The following is a 24,576-nucleotide window of genomic DNA, read 5'->3' as shown; positions in this document are numbered from 1 at the left end:
CTGTTGGCATGGGAAGTTTCAGTGCTTGTTACCGATAGCTGGTTTGGTCTGAAATCAAGCCTAAAGACTATCTCAAGACCAGTGCTTTGCCAGGATATCAGCGCCTGCGTCCATTAATGCTGCTGATGTAACTGATGCAGCTGCTCATACTTGCAAAGTTCACGGTGCATGCATGATTTACCGAAAAAATTTATGGACCAAGGGATCTGACAAAAAGCTGAATATCTCCGCAGCCTCAAAATGCAGCCTGGTACTTTTCCCATTTCCAGCCGCTACTGGTATATGCGAACAACATTGTGATGTGCGGTTTTTCTGGCTACTTTTAAAGGCTGCTCGGATATTTAGTGTTTTCCGAGATCTGTGGTCTAAATTTTTTGGTCGATAGTACATCCTGACAACAAAAGCAAAGTGTGACTATGATGACCAAAAAAAAGTGTAGTTTGAAGTATCGGCATGTAAATATGACAGTGGACAAATGAGAACAATGTGAAAGCAGGAGCCAACGTTTCGACAAGTGGACTTCGTCTTTTTCAAGGCGAGATTTGCTCTCCTTGACACAGTATATATAGGTATGGTTCTTCTAAAGGGGAGTGAGGGTAAGGCAGGTGGGCGAGTCAACGACCGAAAGTGTGTTAGCGGTGAGCGTGTAAAATTGAAAAGAAACGTGTCCTACTCAATGTCGGTGGAGGAATGTGAGGTAGCACTGGGTGTCAGCCGGTTGACATATCACTGTAGGTTCCCCTTTTCAAATATGAGTATTTCGGCTTCATAGTGCTCATGTGGTTGAGACTGAAGGAAGCATTATATGGGTTTAGCAATATTTACAAGCATGGAATAGGCAGCCTTAAAGGGGTTGAGACATCAATTGTGTGGCTTGCGCGTTCCTTGTTTCAAATGTTTCTTATTGCTCCAGGAAGGATGATACGCGGTCGAATTACCTATATTCTTGGTAAATAATTTAATATCGCATTATTTATATAAACGATTTTTGGTTTCGGTTTCTGGGCGCCGAGTTGGACAATGATGTCAATGTCTAGGAAGCTTGCTCACATGGGCCCATAAAGCTGTGATGCACGCACTGCTGCATCGTCTGCTCTCGCACACACATTCTGTACCAGCACAGGCAAACAAAACCATGCCGACGGTTGTGATGGCTAGCTGCGGCACCTCCAATTTCGACTCTACGTCTGCATCCGATACGGCTTACTGCACTCTAGACTCGAGGCTCTCTAGGCATGCCCATTGTGGTTCACTGCTCATTTTACGTTGTTGTGGTTCACCGCTCATCACATTTGTCACTTGCGCGTTCTTTGTTTTAAATGTTTTTTATTGCTCCAGGAAGAATGATACATGGTCAAATTACCTATATTCTCGATAAATAATTTAATATCGCATTATATGAACGATTTTTGGTTTCAATTTCTGGGCGCCGAGTTGGACAATCACGTCAGTGTCTGGGAAGCTTGCTCATGTGGGCCCATAAAGCTGTGATGCACGCACTGCTGCATCGTCTGCTCTCGCACACACATTCTGTACGAGCGCAGGCAAACAAAACCATGCCGACAGTTGTGATGGCTAGCTGCGGCAGCTCCGATTCCGACTCTACGTCTTCATCCGATACGGCTTGCTGCACTCTAGACTCGAGGCTCTCTAGGCATGCCCGTTGTTGTGGTTCACCGCTCATTTTACGTCACTTTAATGTGGTATGATGTCACTAAAACTTTCGTTACGCTTTCAACACAGTTACGTCGGTGTCAATCGCGCTAGCAATGGGCCTCAATCGCGAAAACGAGCATTATTTAGGCCCTCTTTGGAAGTGAATTAAAATATATTTTAAACGTTTGCTGTGTCCAGCACTTTATGCTGAGTGTCCTTGCATACAGAGGAAGCCTACAGCAGGTGCTTTATAGCCTCAAAATTTGGTCTCAACCCCTTTAGGGGGTGAGGGGGAAGTGAAGGTTTTGGAAAAAACATTTTTATTCTTCGAGATATGGTGCTGAAAACTTGTACATATATAATGTTATGTAGTTATTCTGAATGTGCAGTCAGTTTTTGCCATTTCTGTTTATTTCCTCTCGTTCTAATTTTATGTGAACAAGAGTTGCGAGACTTCTACGTTAAGCCCCAGAAAAACTCTTCCGAGTTTCAAATTCAAAACCTCCCAACTCGTGTTCTAGGTAAAACAGCAATAAGGTTGGTCTTGTGGCATTCCTTGAATCATTCAGAAGCCACTGGAAATAAGGAAAATCTAAGGAACTTATATTTTGCAAATATTTGCAGAAAATAGTTAAAGGATGCTTGCATAAAATTAGAACCAAAGAAGATTAACGAAAATGGACCTCATATTTGAAATAAGCGTATAGTATTACATATAAGTACAAGTTTCCAGCACCGTACCTCGAAGAATAAAGATTTTTTAAATGTTTGGTCAAAGGCCTACATCTCCCCTTAGAGGTGTACTAGTGTTTTTGTTTTTGATTATTGTTTTTATTCCCTTATCACATAGCTGTTGACCCAGTAATTATGCTGTGGAGTCTCCATTGCTCTAGAGTGTACCAAATAATTGTTACGTTTTAAAGCAATCGGTTCACAACACGCACTAAGTGCAGCGCGGGTTGATACGTGAAAAATGAGGCTCTTCACGGCACCGAAACTTGGCGGAAGTCTTGTGGTGCCAGGCACTGAAACCTTAGCTGCCAAAATCAAGTCCATTCAGCACTCAGCGGGACAATAAGGAAGAATGGATTCCTTTGCAGTTTCAAAGAGACGCTCACAGCTGGAAAGGCCACTTTGGCTACTTTCAGCGACACATTCATTGTATGCCATTCAGCCTCTGCACCAGGCTGACTGGCGTGCTTTCTAGTTTGTGATACCATGTACGTAACCGGCCACCTTCGTTTTCCGTGGCAGGGAAAGTCTCCTTTTTCACGTCCAAAGCTGTGCTGCACTCATGGGTTTTGAACGGGTCACATAAAAGATGCTGTAATTAATTATGTGTGGCACTCTCAAATAATTGAGGCTTTGTACCGTAATTATGGAATTCACAGCTACCTAGAAAAAGCGGCTCACAAAATTTTCACCTCAAATATGGGTGACATGGGTCTTTAGGCCTAAAAATTACCAAAAAACCAAGCTTTGTAAAATTGCATTTTCGGATTCGGCTTCTATTATTCTCTTGATCTACCAAGTTTCTTATCTCGTATCTCGATATTTAAACCGTAATATATTACTTTTAAAACTATAGTGAGGGAGATTTTTCTGCAAAATACTAATTTTGCACACCCAGCAATAGATTTACTGTGATGCATCAGTAGCTATCACAGATAGAAAAAAATTGTTTTTGCAGCCTGAAGCTAGATGTTTGCAGCACACAACATCGGAAGCAATTTTAAAGTTTTTTTGTTTTAAGTTTTTAAAATTGGTCTTTTGTGTGACCAAATGCATGGCTATGTTCAAAACAATGGAGTTCAGTGTACTATGAGGTAAGAAATATTGACCCAATCATAAAAGTGCTTCCTACGTTGTGAGTCTTGTGCTTTCTGCTATTGATCCATATGTCATTTGCATATTTTCGTGTGGCAGTTATTTGTCTATTGTAGAAGAACAAAAGACACTGTTTTCTTAATTATGTAATGAAATAATGAACATACAGAAAAAATAACTGCATTTTTAGAATCAGGAGATGAAACTAAGCACGCATGCCAACATTTATCAAGTTTGGTTCAAAAATAGGTAAGGATAGCTCTGATCACCATGTCGCTTCTTTGTGTAGCTAGATACAACACACTTTGGTATCACTATAAGGTATTGCTCGGCAATTTTTCAGTCTGGAAGTTCGCCGTCTTGAAGTGAAGCACCGACTCTTGAGAGCGGGCATGCCCAGCACAATGAGAGTGGTATGACCATTGTAGCTGTGCTTCCTGCGAGTGTTTCAGCGCTATGTAGGATGTCCACACTAAGCAGCGCCCATCTTGAAGATCACGGGGCCATCACATTCAAAATATATTTTATTTTGAGCATGACTCCAATATCCCTGAGTTGATTGAAAGCTATAATACTTGCTTTTAAGAGTGAAAACATTGCAATGCAGATAGCCAAGGAGCATCTGTGTTTCCTTTAATGCATGTGTTTGCACTACAGTTGTACATCAACGCACATATGTCACCTACAATGTGTGTAGACTGCTCATTTAATGACATTGACTCCCAACAAGAGTATCTAGTTTCCTAATCGCACAACGAATCTAATCTTACTGCATACACGAGGAAACGTACCTTTTCACCGTCACACATGGCATTTCGGTGCTAGGAACGCCAGGCAAAGTGTGCGCATACCGGTGCACATCGCATCTGCCTTTCCCTTGTTACACGTAATTCCAGTGCATACAAATGAGGCCCGGGCAGTCGTTGTGGTAGATGGATCCAGCCACCGGAGGCTTTGTCACTAGTTGAGGGCCCATTTTTGCTATTGCTGTTACAGGGGAAGAGCTAGGAATCTGACAAAGAGACGTGCAAAGAAACACATTGTGCTGTTGTAGGAAACGAGTTTCGTCATTGCCTGCTTAGGAATAATTCAAGTTTGAAATTTCATCGCACGCGAGTATTGCAGATTAAACATACATTAGTCATTAAGCGTCCAACTTCGTTATCTCACTGTAGCTTGGAAATTATTTTCACTGCACATTCGAGCAAATGAACAAAGACGAAGTCGGGCGCTGAAGAATGTTTCAGCCGGGGAGGAATATTTAGTTGCTTCGGGGCAATTTTCTTGACAAGTATTTCATACATTATTTTTCATTCAATTGTTCTCAAAATATTTATTGAATTTAGTGATCATTTAACTTCTTTCCTAATACAGTACGAATCTTGGCCAATCCCTCGCACTGGGTGCGTGCCATCGAAGAAGGAATGGAAAGCGAAACAACGTTGTGCATGTCTTATAGCGCCTCTCTTCGTTGTGGTGAGATTTCTGCTCTGTTCTCGTGTAGCAATGAACAAGCTCAACTCGAAGTGCTATCTCCGCTATACTCTTGCGTTGTGCATGATTCCGATCTCGCGTTGCTCGCAGGTTTTTGCCCCTGGCCAAGTTGGCTCTCCCACAAAGTTCAGTTGCACAGTGGCTGAGCTTGTCACATTTTTGAAGGGTAAAATTGTGGGGGACAGAGGACCGTGTTGTTTAGCGCACGGTTCCGATTATAAGGCGACCAGGCTAGTAATTCCTGAAACTGGAGACAGAAGGGGAAACGAGTTTCGTCATTGCCTGCTTAGGAATAATTCAAGTTTGAAATTTCATCGCACGCGAGTATTGCAGATTAAACATACATTATTCATTAAGCGTCCAACTTCGTTATCTCACTGTAGCTTGGAAATTATTTTCACTGCACATTCGAGCAAATGAACATTTCTTTCACAATACAGTCAACGTCCGATTTTTCGGGCTCCCCAGGGGCCGCGAAAACGTCCGAAATATCGGCCAGTCCGAAAAAAACGAATGCATGCCTTTTACTGCCTCCAAGGGCTCAAGTCGCCACAGGCGCGTCGGAAATAGTTCTGAAGGCCTCCCAGTACACTTGTTAGGCGTATCGGTGCTCGTACTGTGACAGGATACGGCGGATGCACGCGTGTATAATTAAGGAATACGTAGTTTGTCTCACGACAATTGCCCCTTCCCACTCTTGATATGCTTCACCGCAATACTTTGCGTATGCTTCGCCTCGTAACATTGCTGTATTGAGGCGAAGCTGACTTTCGGGAACCAGCACTATACACCGTGTCGTGCTTTCCGAGCTTCGAAGCCATTGGCGAGGATTACAAAGGTGGAGTCAGCGCCACTGCTAACAGCGGTGAATTGTTTCGATGAAAAACACTGCACCCAACGGCAAGAAGCTTTGCAGCGAACGTCGAAGTAGGTAGGCCTAGCCTTGCCGCGGTGGTGGCTACGGCTGCCAGCGAATCTGCGTGCTATAGCATATGTTCGAGACGACGAGATAATCAAAATGGCAGCTTCGATAAAGTCGTTTCAGACCATGGAGTTTTGTTTCTTTCCTCCATGTTTCAGACCTGCGGTCATGGCAAAAAGTCCGAAAAATCGGATGGCGAAGCGTTTTTTGCTTCCGAAATTTTAGACGTTCTTGTACATTGACTATGTTACGAGGAAACTCAAACTTACGAGGACATATCTGTTACGAGGAAACTCAAACACAAACCCCTTTTCCAGCATGTCTACCATACCAGCACGGTGCAAAATGATATCCAGATGGCGCTCGCATCCTCGGCAGGTCAAATTGGGACTTCGCCTGCCTAATGGGTTTTGGACACGCGCGCGCGCCGGGGCAATAGCAAACAATTAATAAAATAAAAGGCGCTAGGGCCTTCACATTTATAAGACGACTTATATTGCCCCTGGAAAAACGTCTTCCCAGCAATGCATTTCTGTTTAAAAGTGAAGCCGACTTTAAGGGGATCGATGTAAGCTTGGTCTTTGTAAGCTGGCTTTCCCACGCTCTGTTTCGGTGAAGCCCACTGAAACAAAAATGCGATGCGAACGGGGCAACGCTATCGCGCTCCACTCTTAAAGGCGATGCTTAAGCGTCCTCCAATTTTTTTTATTTATTTATTTATTTATTTATTTATTTATTTATTTATTTATTTATTGACCATATTCATTGCGCGTTGTTTGGCTGTGCCAGTACAGTGAATGTCCATATAATGCCTATAGCGTCAGTTTCTGGACCCTAGACGAACGCTGCTTCAGCTTGCACGCGACAATGGCGATTTTCTTTACGGGTACACAGATAATAAAGGAATCAGCCAGTGGGCTCCTCAGACTCATTTCTTATTTCTTTCTTTCACTCCCTCCCCACCAGTTGGGTAGCAAACTGGACAAAGTCTAAACCTCCCTGCCTTTCATTCTTCCTTTCTTTCTCTCTCTTGGGGGCTCCTATCAAAATACATGGGAATGGAGAAATCGTTTTTCTCGGCAGCCACTGCACCAAATTTGATGAGGTTTGTTGCACTTGAAATAAAAAAAATTTAATGGAGTGACTTTTGTAAGTGAGTTTTCTGTTTTTACCGGCGATTTTCATTAAATACTGTTGAAGATTGCAGAATTTTCAAGTTTTGAACTCGACAAAAATGAAAGCCTATATATCACAGTTCTGTAAAATACACCTAATAGTAAATCTAAAGCGCACAAATGTTATGTATTAATTCATCTCTTGCGTGAATTTGTTGTGTTTACGAGGGTTTTACGAAAGTCTTACTCGCATATCAGTGGTGTATTTCGAAAGCAACGTGTAATACATCAGTTTCGTCCGCTTTAGACGCTCTAACTGATGCAGAGTTTCCAGAACTGCGATATCTGTTTCTGATGCAGAGTTACGGTTTTATAAACGTCGCGCTTCTTTTTTTTTCTTTTTTTTTTTAACTTACCAACTTCTGGCAATTCCTCTAAGAAAATACCGGGCCTAAATGAAACTTTTGCTTTCATAAAAAAGTTCAAATATAGTGATCGCTCGTAGGGAATTTTCGATTTAGTCCGTCGATTTTTTCATGAAAATTGTTGAAAATTACAGATCTTCAGAAAGCGAAACTATCAAGTTTACAACTCCGTAACTCAGCAGTGAAAAACGATATTACAATTATGCAAATTGCATCTACAGTCAAATCCCGATATAACGAATCACTCGGGACCACCGAAAATCGTTCGTTATTCTGAAAGGTCGTTATAGTGAAATCCCCAAAATTAACCATTCCGCCCATCAACCCATCAGTTCATATAGTTGTCACCGTTTGAGCGATCCACGAAAACGTCGCTGTTGGCTCTCAGCCCGCGCTGTTGCTATTTGCCATAGTTGCTGGCCCGACGCACCACCGAAGCACCGTGTAATAAGAGTGAGAGGCGCTCAAAACAGACGCTGACGCCGAGAAAACTACGTACAAAAAGGAAGCTCCATGTCGCCTCCAAAGTGCAAGGTTTCTCTGGTTGTTTGTTTTTCTCGTTCCTAGACTTGGACACGGCAACTGTCTCACTCGAGGCCAACACCTGAACTATTCCAAAGCGCAAACGCTCGTAAACGACACCATCCGGGAAGTGCAAAGTGCGACCGTGTGGCATCCCCGCGAGTACGGAGGTTACATTTCTCCGCGCGCGTAGCTAGTCCGGCAACAGAAAGAAGGAAGAGACGCGCCTCCGTTGCTAGGCGACACTTGTCTCAAAACCAAATGTGTCGTCGACGCGTTTTTCTTTTTTTTTTCTTTTTTTTTTTATTGAGTGTCGTCTCAGGTTTTCCGAACCCGTGCGCCGCGGCGTCCGCCTTCTGCGCCTTGTCGTCTGCTAGCCTACTGTTTCGGCTGCCGTGAAGGATACACGGAAATCGAAGAATCCCCAGACTTATGAATATTGGTTCGTTGTACTGAGGCGTTGTTAACAGGACACGGAAACTGAATAACGATCGTTATTCTGAAAACTTCGGTATTCTGAAGTTCGTAGTCAGTAGGGGTTCCTGAAAAGTTCGTTAATTTAGTGTTCGTTACAGTAACGAGGTTTCACTGTAATATTACATCTCAAGTGGATAAAATTGATGTATTATACATGACTCTCAAGTGTACCACTAATATTTGAGTATGACTTTTGTAAAGCCAGTACAAACAAATTCACGTAAGATATGGATTGATATATCAAATTCGTCTGCTTTGAATGCTCTAACGGATGCAGTTTTACAGAAATATGATACCTGTTCTTGGTGCGGAGCTTCGAATTTGTAAACTTCGTGCTTCTATATTTTTGAACTTACCAACTTTTAAAGACTGTCTTTTTTTTTTTAATTCAGGCCTTCAGTCAAAATTCCGCTTCCAGCGGTCACTAGAATTTCACTTTCGCTCTCGAATGCAAGACATTTTATTAAAGTCGGCTCGGGGGATAACTCATAAACGCATTTATGCGTTTTACATGTATTTGAAAAGGCCGCATCGGAATTGGCCCCGAGCTAGAGCTTCCTCTTAACTCCAAGCGGTAAAAAAGAAAAAAAAAAGGGAAAAAAAAGGAACCGGGAAAAAAATTCGAGATCAGCGAAATCGCGAGAATAGAATCCCGCTGGCCACGCATATAGACCACATGTAGCCTTTCTAAAATTCCGCTAGTATTATTTTTGCTCACTTTCTCATCCATCGGCACCAGAGACGTCGGCGTCTACGGGCGACGGCGTTACTGGCACTGTGCCAATTAAGACAGCGTGCTTGGCACAGAGTCAAGACGATTGATCCTAACGCAATATTCGAAGCCATTCATCCGATCAGGGGCGCTTTCAGACAACCGAAAAAACTGACGCTGCTGTGCTTTCTGCATCGTAATGAATTCCGGACAATTTGAGTGGATGGCACAATTTACGAGACATTATGCGCCATCAAACTTACGGTAAAAATACACTGTCATTCCACTTACTTTCTTAACAAACCGTCGTTTTATGCATTGATGCGCAAAAGTAACTGGAACGCCGATGCATTTCTCCGCAAAGTTCGGCAATTAATATCTAGAAACCGCCGTTATCCTGAGAATTCGTTCCAATTGGACCCGTCTTGTGAACTAGAATTTGTAAATTGCAATATGTGCCATAAGGTAATTAGTTTAAAACTTAATTAGTGATTTTTAATTAGTCGATTATGCATTTCAATTTTCTGTGCAAATAATGTCCCCCTCTTGGAATAGAGCAGCTCATGAACTAGAATTGTGCTATCAGCCGCAGGCAATTTTTAAACTTTTTGAAAGTTTTAGCCGAAACATCCGGGATATACTTGCTATATATGGGTTTCCTTTGTAGCTACGTGCCACCGTTGGGGTGGATGACAATTTTTTTTTTCCTTTTCGTGTACTTCCCTTCACCTTTCGTGGTTCCGCAGAACTGCTTTGCCATATATACGGGGTCATTTATAAGTTCTACTGAATTTACAGCGAAGCTGTTAAGGGCTAGGTTCCCCAGGATCGTGTCCACGTGTAGAAAAAAAAACTATCATCATCAGGATTTGCCTTGGCTGCGTGTGCGTACGTGGTGGTTTGGCTCCATGGGTGTGGCGGTTTTCCGCCAGTTGTGCCTTAGCACAGGTGTCAAAACGGATAATGTATGGCCCATTGTTATACCCCTCGCCACCGCCGATGCCCCTTTCACAAGTGTCGCGATACTCGGCGGCGGCACGTCCCACCAATCGTTGTGCCCCTTTGTCTCGAGAAGTAGAGATCGCGCTAGCGCTGTTATCAGCAGTTGCCCTTTGGACACGTTATGGGACGGACGCTCGTTTAACCACATCTTCCAGGGATCCTGACGTCAGGATCCTGACGATGCCGTGTGGTGTTCCGTGGCTACGAACGATGTGGCTCATACGCTAGTCTATGACGATGGGGCGGACTCGGTGCAGCAAACGCACCAGTGGCGCACCGACGGGGGGGTTTCGGGGGTCGTAACCCCCCCCCCCCCTGAGGCCGACTTAACCCCCCCTTTTGTTTAACCCCTTTTCTTTCCTTGCGCATTTGAGTACTGCAACTAAGATTAAGACGCGCAATCGTCTGCACACTCGCAAAAAGCGCATTTTTTGACAATTTCCGGTGCAGAAATCGAAATTAGTGCTGTTTAGATGGTATTGGCAAACTGTCAACCCCCCCCCCCCCCCCCCCCCCTGGCAGAGATCCTGGGTGCGCTACTGAAACGCACTACTAGGCCATTGCGCCGGGCGAAAACAAGGCGCCGGTGTCCTTGCTCTTTGACGAACATGCCGAAGACGCTCAATATAGTCAATAATGAGAATATATAAATTCACTATAGCAATATTCACTATAGCAGACCCACCATAGTCACAGCTTCGCTGGCTTCCATCTTCACGGTAGCGGAAGGGCTCTGAATTTTTTAATTATCACCAATGGCAGATAGCGTAATTCTAGTCCTTGAGATAGAGAATTCAAAAAGGCGGACGTTACTTGCACGAGAAATCGAAACATATGTTCAACTAATTATCAGAAAAAGCTAATTCAGTTGTTATTTTATTAAGTTATGGTACATATTGCAATTTACGAATTGTAGCAAATATCCACATGGAATGAATTTCCAGGATGACACCAGCTTCGAGATATGGGCCATCAAACTTGCCGTAAAAATGCAGTGTTGTACCACTTAATTTTTACACAAAACGCTCTTTTATGCATTGAAGCGCAAAAGTAACTGGAACACCCGTGTGCACCCACTTTGGAAATTAATATCTCGAAACTGGTACGTGTCATACTAGAAATTCATTCCAAATGGGTACGCCTTGCAAACTCACCGGCTACGGTTCGTAAATTGCAATATGTGCTGTAAATTAATTATTAAGAAGTTAATTTGTGTTTTTTTTTAAATTGGCGCATTATGTGTTTCAATTTCTCGTACAAGTGATGTCCGCCGCTGAATAATCCAGCTCACGGATTAAAACTATCCTATCTGCACAGACGAGTTTTAAAAATTCTCGTAAAACTTGAAAATTAGCACCCCCGCATACATACATGCACATACACGCTCCTCTAAGCCCACCCATTCCCTCTCTACCTATACCACGTGACCAGCACCCCCCCCCCCCCCCCCCCCCACACACACACACACTTCACCGACTTACATGTTTTCCCACTTTGACACGGCTAATGCTAACGCATTACAACACATGGATTGAAACCACGGCCGGAACGATTTTTTTACTTAATCGATATTTCGAGATATCAGAGTTCGAGTCAACGAGGGTTTAGTATATTTGAATACCTATGCGGCATCGGATTTGGCCCCGAGCTCAAGTCCTGTAAGTTCACACCGTTTGTGTAGCCATTTTAGAGGTAGAGCCTTGGAGTTAGTGGCACACACCCACTCTGGGGGATTGGCCAAGAACCGGGTAGTTCGAATTAACAATGAGAAAGGAGATTAATAAAATAAGGCAAACATAAATTTGGGAATATATACGCATATGAGAATGAATAATTAGAATATATCACAAGACTTGAATAGAATAAAGGAATAAATGAAGACAAAAAAAAAAAAGAAATACACAGCTAGTCATCAAATTTATAAAAATATTTCGGAACCCTAAGCCCTGATTTTGTCATCTAAATCTTTCTGACCCTGCAATGTAATTCTGGATGGCATCTACAACCTTCCCGTCGCTGTGCCCAAGGGAAGAGGCCCCCAATGATAGTAAATTTTGAACATTTAATTCTAATCTAAGAAGGCGGAACGGTGTTTCTAAGGTTCTTTTTCGCAATTCAAAATATCTTTGACAGACGATGAGAAAATGATCTAATGTTTCATGTTGTCCACAATAGGGACAGTTAGGTGAGGGAACCAGACCAGCTCTGTGTAGGTAAAAATTTTAAAATGGAATTCCTGCAGCGTAGTCTAGTGATTGCGACTTCAAGTGATCGCGTTTGACAGATTTTGCTATTCCATTAATGCGACAAGTGCTAAAAATCTGAGGAGTCTGTTAAAGAAGGGGCGTGAAATTCGCGCAGTGTCATTTTCCTCCGAAATCTAGCCCCTATGATGAAAGCTGAAACCGGTAGGATTTGAATTACCGGGCCATTCAGGGACGCTTTCGCCAACGAATCTGCCATTTCGTTTAGAAATAGGCCCTTATGCCCTGGTACCCACACCAATTACAATGTGTTGTCTTTTTCTTCCTCTTCTTTCAGAAATAACTGTTTTCTCGTCATTTTTTTTTTCATTTTTTAATGTTCATCTTTTCGCAGTCATCTGGAGTAGCACTTGTCAGGCATTTCGCCAGACTATCTCTCTTATCTTGATCTAAAACATCTCTTCTCTCTCTCTCTCTCAACGTGCCAGGGAGCCACCGCGCTGAACACGTGACATCACGGAAGGTTCAACATTCATCATCAAAAAGTGATCGCTCGAAATACGTTCCTTCCAAAAGCCTCCATACGGGCTGCAAGCATAAAAGACACACCGAGGAAAAATAATAAGCGCTAAGGCTGACTCGGTAATTGCTTCTTGTATACCAAAACGGTCAGTCTAGCCGTGCGCGTGATACTTAAGTTGGCCAGAAAAGCAAAAGGCAAGTAAGTGACGTCATCCACACCATATATAGTTCCCCGCGATGTCATAGAATTTGGCACCGTCTGCTGGGTACCTAGTCAATCGTCAATAGTCAATCGATAAAGAAGTCTCATAGGGTACTCTAAAGGAACCAAGTACTTTTCGCGTTCAGAAATGATCACGGCGCCACGCGACGATGTACGTTGAAGTTCGCGAGGGGCGCGAAATTCAAAATGGGAAACTTCGGCTTTCATTTTCTTCTGCAGTGAGCACCATTTTTTCGCGAAATGACAGAATATGTGAGCACTGAAAGGATACCTCACCTATCTAAAAGGATTTAGCGTTGCTCTTTGGTGTCCATTTAGCGAAAGTCGTGAGGGCTGGATGCTGCTATGACTGTTAACAAGATTACTTTTTAAGCGAAGCTTATTTATAGGCTCACAAGTGTCGGCTGTGGTGGCGGTGGTGTCACGCTGAAAAGTGGGCCGATCCTGGCGATAGTTGAGAAAGGGTCCAAGCTCAATGGCGCATAGCAGGGATAAAAAAAAAGAGAGAGAGAAAGGAATAAAGAGAGAAAGAATGAAAGAGAGAGAGAGAGAAAGATAGAGATAAAGAGAGACAAAGAAAGATAGAGAAATGGAGAGAGAAAGAAAGAAAATCATCACGAAGGTCAGATACTTCGCTTACCCTCATTTTCTCGACAGGGGAAGGGCTGGTGATTTTTATATAGACACAACAAACGGACGCGTAAACACATAAAAGAGGATACCTCAAGGGAAGCACCTGTTCATGGTGAAGAAGTAACACGTTTATCTACTTTCTTTTAATTTTCAATCGTATTACCACCCGGTTCGTGGCCTATCCCCCACAGTGCGTTTGTTCCATTAATTGAGGCTTCATCATCATCATCATCATCATCATCATCATCATCATGTTTCCACAACTTTCGGCCACATAGTCGATTCCTGGCCGAGACAGCGCGAATGATGGAATGACAGGGCATCTGAAGGATTGCGAATATGCGTCAGGCAAATCCGACTCAATGCACTGGACACGTACGTCAGCGTTGTGCAGTTGTGTGTAGCAGCTGTTGGAAAACGCATTTAGAGAGCATTATAGCGCCAGCACACGAAGGCAAGAGGGACATGTCGTTCTGTGCCCTTTTTTTTTTTTTTTTTTAATAATCCTGCTTCTCTTCACCCGAAGACCCGGGCCGATTACTTCGTTTTAGCTAACTTCGCCGTAATGGCATCTCTTCGTACTAGTCATCGAGTCTAACCCCCACAAATGCATCAAGTTGAAGCCCATGCTTGACTTGATCTAAGTGACGCCTGGCGTGAACGTGCCCAGGGCGCTCATTGCGTTCCCTCTGGCGCGTTCACGACAGGCGTCATTTAAATCAAGCCAAGCATGGGCTTGAAGTTGATGCTTTTCTGAATACGGGGGTAAGTTCTTGCCATACATAGAGACCGGAATGGGATGAAACGAAAGGGGGAAAAGCCTGCTGGCGGTTCGCACCGTGACAGTCTGTAGTACGCCGCTGACACTGAATAAACGGTTGGCCTGTTTTGTCGCAGTATAGCACCTACATTTCGACGCGCGGGCGCCCTTCACGCCAGGGACTCGGTTTTGGAACGCATTAACGTCTCCCTCCTGACGCGCTGGTAAAAGTTTTCCACGCCGCAACTCATACCGCGAAGCTCGCGAAGCGCGGCGTATAGCTTCTATTTCGGCACCGGGGTCCTGTTAATCGGCTAGCGACCGTGTCTCCTTCCGTGCCCGTTGACGACTACGGGCTCGACCCCGTCCGGGCCGGGTGTCCGTTTTCGCGGGGGTGTTGTCGAGGGGAAAGGTGATGGGGGTGGAGGGGGGGGGGGGGGCGCTTTTCTCAGAAGCCCGATAAGGCAACAGATGGCGTGAGTCTCGCAGCGCTTGGAAGCACACGAAAGGGGAGGGGGAGGGGGGGGCTGATTCCGGTGCGGTTCACCGCTCTTCGCCGTCGCCGCCCCCGTTGCTACAGGTTTGACCCCCCCCCCCTTATGCCCCGTTGCAGGAGCCCTTTGGGAAGTCTGTCGTTCCTCCTAGCATTTGAACGGACACCCTACCACCACCACCATCCCCTCCTCCGCCAACACGAAAAAAAAAAAAAAAAAAAAGGACGAAGAACAAACTTCTTCCTCCCAGCACGCCTGCAGTACGTGGCGGCCTCTCGCGTGTCTCAAAGGCAGCCGTCGCGTGCGCGGATCTCGGATTCCCGATCGGCGATCAGTCATGACCGCGGGGGAGTTGTAACCGCAGGGGATGCTAGAGGGCGGGAGCGTCGCCACTGCCGTCTGCCGCTTCGAGTGCACGAAGCAGACGACGATCACGACGACGCGCAGAAGGGCAAGAAAAAAGAAACGAAAAAAAAAATAATTAAGAAAGACGTGCTTAGAGAAACATAACTCCCCCGTCTTCCACGCTTTTTGATTTTTGCATCACTTTTCCTTCTTGTTCCGCAGACATCGTCGCGGCAGACGGTGTCTGTCCTCAGGGCGTCTTGCGAGTAACGGACTGAAAAAAATATGAAATGGCGGAAAAGTGAAGGACACAGGCAGTATTGTTTTACGTTCTTGGTTCCGTAGGAAGTTGAGAAGGGTGGGGTTCGCGAGAAGGAGGCCATAAGTGCGGTGTCGTTAAAGGAAGAAGCCGAAAAAAACAATAAGGGATATCTTCCGGGAAAACCACTGAGGCCGAGCTTCTTCCATGTGGGCCTCAGATTCGCAAGCAAGGTTTCGTTTTGACTGCGTCGGGCTGAAACTTGCCCTTCACAGAGGGCCGTCCTGGAAGCGAAGGCCTGCATTCCGACGTGGCTTTAGCGTGCGTGTTTGCGCCGACGAGGGTTAGCGGATTTGCAGTGTCTGTTCTAGCGCTTTGGCGATGAAATTTTAAATAGTATAATACTAACTTCAACTTGTCATCGCCACAGTTGCCACAAGTCGTTCCAGCTGCACATCTGCTAATCATCATTCTCATCATCAGCCTATTGCATTCATGTCCACTGCAGGACGAAGGTCTCTCCCAGCAATCCCCAATTACCCCAGTCCTGCACCAGCTGGCCCCATCTTTATGCCTGCAAATTTTCTCATTTCATCACGCCACCTACTTCTCTGCCGTCCTCGCCTGCGCTTTCCTTTTTCTTGGCATCCATTATGTTACTCTAATATACACACCCGGTTATCTGCCCTACGTATACAGAGTCTGCCCAATTCCATTTCTTTTTTCTTAATGTCAACTAGAATATCTGCTATGCTCGTTTGCTCTCTGATCCACACCGCTCTCGTCTTGTCTCTTAACGCTACGCCTAACATTTTTCGTTCCATCGCTCGTTGTCTGGTCTCAACATCTGAAGATACTTTGCTAGCCTCGCAAGTTTCTGCCCCTTATGTTGAAACATTAGCACCGTAGGCGGGAGAATGCAGCGATTTCACAATTTTAAATATGGTGGGCCTAAAGTTTGGATGTCCACGAATCGTTGAGTCAGGTGCGGAAGGTACACATATACAGTGCAATGATAGTGGCTAAGGTTTTAGATGCCGATCGCTGATACCTCCACCTCTACCAGCCATGCAGGACTCTGGAAAGAGAGAAATAGACAGCTAAGCTCCTGGAACTAATGGTGTCACGTGTAGGTAAATAATTGACAATGTCTCTCGTGAGGCGGTTCAATTCGTTTAATTTTTTTTGCCAGCGATTAACTCAACACTTTAACACTCGCATTAATACTTTTTATAAGACGTGCGTGTTGGACTGTAAAATGGAATTCAAACATTTCGACATAATTACCTGTCTATTAGGGTTAATTTCGAAGCGGATAAGGTCTCGAAACATAACTAGGATATATTAGAGCCAGCTGATCCGCGTCAACTCGGCGCCGATAAATATAGCTTTAACACCCTGAGATACCTTGTAGCAGCGACCGCGCTTGTACATTATAATGCGCATATTACTTTTAATTTTTCTGAAGGTTAACTTGGATGCTATTACGTAAAATATTCACATCAGATGAGAAGTCAGATGCGTGCCAGGAACTTCATGGAAGTGACTTATAATCATATTCTCGCCGTCAGCTTTTGTGAAAATTGACACTAATTCGATCTAGACCGTTGTGTCCTCACAGATGACAAAAAAAGCGAACATATGAAGTGCGCTACAAATACCGCAATGGCGACTTGAAAGTAGAGGATGTACCTTTCGAATGCCAACCCACCACACGAATACACAATTCTACACCTGTACGGCAAGAAACACGAGGAAACGGTTACTTTATCTACGTGCATGAAGATGCTGCTTTGAATATCAAACTGGGGCATTAAAAAAAGAGGAGAGGGAGGGGGGGGGGGGGGTCAGGTTTGCAACATCTCAGTTGGTAATGAGAACCGAATTGAAAAGCAATTATGCCAACCGGGTGTGTTGCGTGTCTGTGGTTACGGGTGGTTAAATTGTTGATGTTGATTCAATGGTACCGACATCCCCTCTGTTTTCATTTTTTTTTCTTCGAGCAAATGTCGATGTAGGAACCTTTGTTACTGTAAGCATTGTTGAAACTGTAAATACGATGGCCACAAACTTTGGGAACCAAACGATTTTTCTTCGACAGCAGAGCTTCCACCGAAATCGTAGTCAATGGCGCAGATAGAAAGCGGCCCTTGAGTCAATGCCTGCGCCAAGCAGCTCCACTGCTGTAATAGCCAGTGGGGCCCTGGAAGAGGGGCTCCACCCACAGTAACCAAGCACGATCTTTATTTAAATAAAGTTGTTCATCTCTCTCTCCACTGCTGTGGGAGAAGATGACAAGGCATGCTAGCTGTTCGTTGTTTATGTGCTCTTGTTTACTATCAAGATATGATGTAAATAAATATATAAGTAGTTTCATACTACTGTGCTATCTTTAATGTCACCCGTTAGGAGAATTTCATAGATCGTAGCAAAAGAAATTAAATAATTAAGCTATTTTATTTTTTTTTCTTTATGAGAGGGCAGAAGACGCGGAGTTGGTGGCTCGGTTGGCCCTTGGTTACATTTAAGACCTAATATTTCAACTAAGAAACAAACCGTTTTATATTTTGAGGTGCTATATATGTAATGGGACCCGCTGAAATTATGTCGTGAATTTGGAGCGGAAGTATATATAAGGATTTTTTTTTTCACCGCAAGTAGAATGCGGCTAGCTGTGCATCGAAGTAGTATATCGTGTGACGGCGTGCCATTTCATATGTTTTTACTGATTGGGTTGCGTTATAGCTTGTGGGAAAACTCGTATACAAGACCGATACGCAGGAACAATAGTTTCCTCAAGTGTACATTTCGGTCACATGATTTCGCATCCACCTGAAGGACATTTGTGATCAAGATCATGGTCAGCCGAATTGGCATGCGCACTTTTGATTAGGTGCTTTGCTTCTCCTTTCTAGTCTTTAGTGCGATTGAGGGTGTTGCTCTGTACAATGTTGATCTTCTAATTATGCACTGCTCGCGGCGCTGTCATTTGTTATGACGATCCGGTGCTCGCAATACTGGAAATAGTTTCAGTATACGCTCGGCATTTTTTTTTTTTTGTCATTGCAATAAATACCATGAAAGATAACAAATTGAGCATGGGGTAGAGCACTCGCTTCAGAGCCGTGGCGGTTGAACGCACTTAAATTGGTCGACTTTCCTTTCTTTTTTTTTTCTTATGCTTCATTTTAATTCCTAGGCTTCGAGCGTGATGTTACAGGGATATGCAGTCATTATAACTGCTTCGCGCAGTAAAATAAGGCAGTACACGTGTCTTAGAAGAAGAATTGAGTGCAGTGCGGGAAATATGGGCTAGAGGGTATTTTCATATTTATTTACTCTAGCGTTTAGTTGTTATTCACTTCATATCTGTACAATTTCACCTTTAATTTCACAATTTTCGGTTAGCAATCTCACTTCATTTATTTTCCTCAAAGTTCTGTTCTCCGGAAACCTCGTACCGCCCGATTCATGACCGCGGTCTCCCAGAGTGGGTTGCGCCATTTCACTGAGCGACAGACAAACACTGAAATCGATTCTCCGAACTCCTGATTAGTGTGGTCTTTGATCTTTCCTTCATTAATACATCTTTCACAATTTTGTTTTATTTAGTGTGGCTGCTTCACTCGCCTACTATTCTCGTTTTTCAGGTCTTTCCTTGTATATTTCGTTTCTCCCGTTAAAGTAATTATTTCTTTTATGCTACCTCCTGCCGCCTGATCGTTGGCCTATTCCCCTTAATGAAAATCGTTATCATCATCATCATCACAATCATCTTCATCAACAACAACACAGGTACGTATAGCGTCAATGTATGCGACTCAGTCGTATACGTACGCGAATCAAGCGAGAATTCGCTGTATAGAACTTGACAAAAAATAACTCGTTCTTGGCCAAGTTGGTTGATACTTGGTGAAGCCACTGTAGCGCAATTAATACAAACACAAATAACAGAATACCGTGCTGTCCGGTCCTCCGTTGTTTGTGTTTGTTTCCATTACGCCACAACGGCGTCGCCAAGAACTTGGCACATTTGAAAACGTCGTTGCGCTTTCGTCATTCAAAACACTCGACAAGCAAGAAGATTGCACTGTACTTTAAGCGATCCAGAGACTCTAACTATAGCAAGTTTCAAAATTTTTTGTCTCCACAAAAACTGCCTGGGAAAGAAAAACGAAAGTCAATTGAAAATTGTGACGTCACGTTGACGTATACTTAGCGCCGCAGTTGCGACGCCAGATTAGAACAGAAAAAATGTTTGACCTTAAATTTCTGTGCTTGTAATTAACCCTTTCTGGCCAAATAGATGAAAATGGAGTCCTGAATGAATACCTGTATCTGTTAAGCAGGTTCGGTGTTCTTCTTGAGTGTCTCTTTACTTATATGACAAGACTCGGCAGAGAATGTCACTGTTTAAGGAAGAGGTATCACGAAGGTTTCCGCAGTGAAGTACACGTTTTTTTTTATTGTGAGAGCAATGCCACTTCAACCGCTTCATTCGCACGTTCGCAACATATTGTATACACGCATGGTCAAGCTGTGACCTGCAAGGGCACGATGATGCCCTTTGATCAGAATCGTGAATCAGGTGTGCATCGCCGTCATTTCTAAAAAAAACCGATACTCAGACCAAGCTGAAGCAAAGAAAGTATAATCGTAATGAGATGCAGTTTTTGCACAATACGGATAAACTCGTGGTGATATTAAACATTTTTCCGCCGGCGACATTTCTCTTTGGCACCAAGCAGCATCGTAGTGTGTATATTTATGGGCGATATCCTCGGATAATTTTAATCGAGGTTAGTGCACCAAATATATCTAAATTTCATGCGCTGTCATAAGTTTTATAACACTGTATTGATAGTATTAAATAATATGTAATGGGAACAATCGATAATTCCTTTATCGAAAATTAGTTAAATGTGCCAAAGCGTTATAAAGGCACCCACAATTTGATGAAATGTGTCTTCGACGAAGCTCTTTCGACGAAACGACATTCGACGAAATGGCATTCGGTGAAATTGGTGGTATACCAATATTCGATAGCTTGCCGTTACGCTATATGGACCGCGAAAGGAGTACGCCGTGTCGCAACTTCAGAAATCTAATTGTTGGTGAGGGCCAAAAAAAGTTTACATCTCTGCCGACCTTTTGTGGCAACTAAAAAATATGACAGCTGTGACAGGAAAAAGTGCATTCAATAAGCTTTCAAAGCTGTCGCTGTCGAATTCTCTTTCCAGATATTTCTATGCGCCCAAGGTGGTCAGAATTAGTACGCAGTTTTCAGCGGTCTATGTTCTCATCCCACGTGTAGCTAACGCTCGTTTTCATGTGCAATAAATTTTTATAGCCCTAAAGGCAGGGGTGTTACCTATGAGACAAGGCAACACCCTTACGGGTGTATTGTTTTTAGAGCGTTGAATCGTGCTAGCTTAATTAATGCGTCTTTTCTTTCCAAGCAATTCGATATTTGCCCCTTACATCCCACGTTTCTTAAAGTTAGGCTGCTAAAAAGTATCTTCGTCGTTCGGATTGTGAAGGCGGCTGTACGAACTACCATATAATGCCACTGGTTGCCAGAAAACGGCGCTTGCGGTGTATACCGTCGGCCACGAGCTCGCATAAACAGATCGTGAGCTATGTACACCATATAGCATATACGTATAATAAGAGGCTTGATTGTACATTATAATTGTTCACCGTGTCGTGTTCAGATGTCCATGCAGTTCCCCTGCTGGTGCACGAGGAGATCCGTCGGTGTTATAACAAACACACACGCACAAGCACACACGCACACACAGACACGACGTTCGTTGTAACAACGTTGACTGTTGTCATCGCTTCGCGCCTTGAGTCTCTGTCGTTCAGCGGGGGCTCTCATGTCCTGCGATGCAAATCACCATTCACTGGCTTCACAGTCTCGTTTGCAAAACGCGGACGACACGCGCGTGCATATTACGCTGGTGAGGTCATAAAATATTCCGCGCATTAATACACGCAGTAATGTATGTGCGCAAATTTGAGCCCGTAGAATAATTGGGCCAGCTTTAAATTTGATGCGGGGTATTGCGCAACTCCCTCGTCTGCGATCAGGCACTTCTCAAAGGCAGATCATGGCTGGTATTCTAAACGCTGTCACATTCGCCACCTTGTGCTCTCTGATTGGCTCACGGGGCAGCCACGTCGTCTCTGATTGGCTCAAAGCGCCAACATGGCCGAATTCGACAACACGGTGTACTTTTTAGTGCCCAGAATAGTATACCTTATATATATGGTTCTCTATACAGTCGATCGACAGAGGCGACATCCTCTAGTCCGTGCCCTCGTCTTAAATAAACTATGAATAGACGAATTACAGAGCGTGACGTCACGAAAGGGGCGGCGGCGCTACCGTCGCATTCCGCGCGGGCAGAAATAAAATGATAAGCCCTTCTAGCTCGGAACCATTCACGAAGTTCCGGCAAAAAATTTACATGCAAAGCTAAGTGAAGCTTGTGATATGAGATGAGATCGCGTTCGCAGCCCTTTTCACTACCATGCACGGACTTTATCCGATGTATGCGGGACACACGTCGCGTCACCATAGCAACCTCCGATGTTTGGCCACTGTTCCGGTGAAAAAGCTTGGCGTCTCGCTCCGGATGTGCGCCCGTTGTCGGCTGGTGGTGTGATTGCCAGAGTCCGTGTATTCGTGGTGATCGGTGACCAGCAAAGGAAGTCACACTGGGTACTATAATCAGTTTACGGCCGATCCGCCTTGCAGGTGGGTGTTTTCTCGCAAAGCACACATAGCTCCGCGCTGTCGTTGACACGTACCCTCGACGAGGTATTAGGCTTAGGAAGCGACGCAACGTTGGAGCGCTGTCAGGGGCTGTTTGGAGCCTATAGTCGCATCTTGCAAGAGTCTTGGCGCAAAGCCTTGCGTTGCACGCAGCCTCGCGAGTCGCGACCAACATTTAGAAGCTACGCGACTGGGTGAGATGACGAGAAGAGACGGCTTGTCAGAGAGGCTGGGCTGCGGCTGCGGCTGCAGCTCCTTGCAGGTAGTAGCCGTGCAGGTAGTAGCTGTGAGGGTGCGGGTAGGCGCCCAGAAGAGGAGGCGGGGGTGGGTGGTGAGGGGGGGCCCAGCGGCTCAGCTGGGCTGCCTGGAGACTGCGCACAGAGGGAGGGGAGAGAATGAGGAACGCTAAGATACCACCGTTCTCACGAAGCCTACACTCGAAAAAAAAAATGTTCACACTCTTTAGGGCGTATCTTGTCTTTAAACATGTTCCGAAGAACCAACCTTCGGTTGATATACGGTCGAAGCCGGATATATCGAATCCACATATAACGAATTATTGTGTATAACGAACAGCAGTAAAATCCCCTTGCAAAATTTTCTATAGAATTTTTATTTTTATATATCGAATTACCTATATATCGAACTTATTTTGTGATCCCCTTTATATTCGGTATATCCGGGTTCGACTGTATTTCTAAGCGATAGCTTGCGCATTACGTCAAGAAGACGCCCTGCAGATTTCCGCGACGAATGCGTACCCCGGCGTGACATATCTATAGCATTTGTGACAGGAAAGTATAGCGATCGCAGAGCTTTCAAGAAAGGAAACGCAAGCCAGGCAGATCATGATTACTGTTTGGGAAGAAGGAAAAGCCCAAAGGGTGTAAACTGTTTTTAGAGTGTACCTTGTTTTAAAATACGATTAACTCTGGTCGAACAGGGAATGTCGCTGGACCTAACATTACGACAAGGGAACTTGTTCTTGTCAGGACAGCAACCGCTCTCCTTAGCAGCGTTTACGCACTCGCAGCTGATGCTCAGCTGATTCAGGGAGGAGAATAAGCTGGTGCGCAGAGTAGCGTGAGAGAAGTACAATTGTTTAAAAAAAAGGCAGAAAGAAAGCGGGGGGGGGGGGGGGGGGGAGAAGAAAAGGTGTGGTGGTGGTGTGTTGCAATAGCCAAGGAACAGCTATAGATATGCTTCTGTCGATTGTTCTAAGAAGCAGCGTCGAGAAGCAGATGCTGCGCCTGACAAAGTCCCCTTGTCGAAACGTTGGCTCCACCAACTTTCCTTGTTCAACCACTGTATCCACTTCAAGCCTCCATCTCCCTGTGAACTTCTCTCTTATTCTGTTGCAAAACACGATATTTATCGAATCTAATGGCAAGCAGGGATGTACGTTTCTTTCTCCAAATCACAAATCACAATAAAAAAAAAAAAGAAGAGTTTGCGCTTACCGCTGCTATGAGCTATGGCTCAAATTTCGCAACAAAGTTTATGGTCTGTAGCGTTCAACATAACATTCGACACTGTTACTTGCTGGTTTGTCAAGAAAACAAAAATGCCAACTTGCCTTCTTGCGCAACTCCTCGCGATGGGTGTTGTCCGAAACATGGCGACTATGACGTTACCTTGGCCGCTCCCAGAATCTGGAGTACGGCAAAGCGTGGCCTTCGAGATTGAAATGCACTAATCGTTGGGGTAATGTGAACACTATAAGAGGGATTGTAAACAACAAAAGGGGTGCGGACGAAGGCAAATTCGCATTTTAAGTAACTGTACCGAGTGTCAAATTAAACGCTCCGGACCATAGAATGCAATCCTGCTGCGAATCTGCTTTTTTATTATTTTGATTGATTATGCGAAGAGGAAAACACAGGTCTCTAGAATGTGTACGACTCGTAGTGTCAGAATGCTCCGACAGCGCTATTAAGGTGGGTCAAGAAAGCTGCGAAGCCGTGTGGCTGATGTGCTGAGAAAAAACGGCCGTGACGTCACCAGTCACTTTCAGCGCCTGCAGCATACGGCAAAGCATATGGCCTTCGAGATTGGTTTACATTACTCTCAGCGATAGGGCGCCGGCATGTGCGATTTGGGTACCATGTATTGCGATAATAAACTTGTTGAATAACGTTGAATCTGTCTTCACCGTCATCATTTGAGCACGCTTATCATGCTCGCAGTACAAGCTTTATAATGG

At 44.4% G+C, this 24,576-nt stretch overlaps 1 protein-coding gene across 2 annotated transcripts in view; it reads right to left on the bottom strand.

The window, feature by feature from the left end:
• Nucleotides 1-20,191: 20,191 nt before the first annotated feature.
• LOC119457802 (paired box protein Pax-1) overlaps nucleotides 20,192-24,576 on the bottom strand; it is a 51,929-nt gene continuing 47,544 nt past the window's right edge. For both annotated transcript variants that reach the window (XM_049670466.1, XM_049670467.1), the window contains exon 5: nucleotides 20,192-22,744. In XM_049670466.1, the coding sequence (XP_049526423.1) occupies nucleotides 22,594-22,744 (151 nt within the window). In that variant the 3' untranslated portion in view covers nucleotides 20,192-22,593. The remainder of the gene's footprint in view (nucleotides 22,745-24,576) is intronic.

This window comes from Dermacentor silvarum, chromosome 7 (genome assembly GCF_013339745.2).
Source record: "Dermacentor silvarum isolate Dsil-2018 chromosome 7, BIME_Dsil_1.4, whole genome shotgun sequence".
Classification (NCBI taxonomy): Eukaryota; Metazoa; Arthropoda; class Arachnida; order Ixodida; family Ixodidae; genus Dermacentor; species Dermacentor silvarum.
This window is presented reverse-complemented; position numbering and strand designations above follow the sequence as displayed.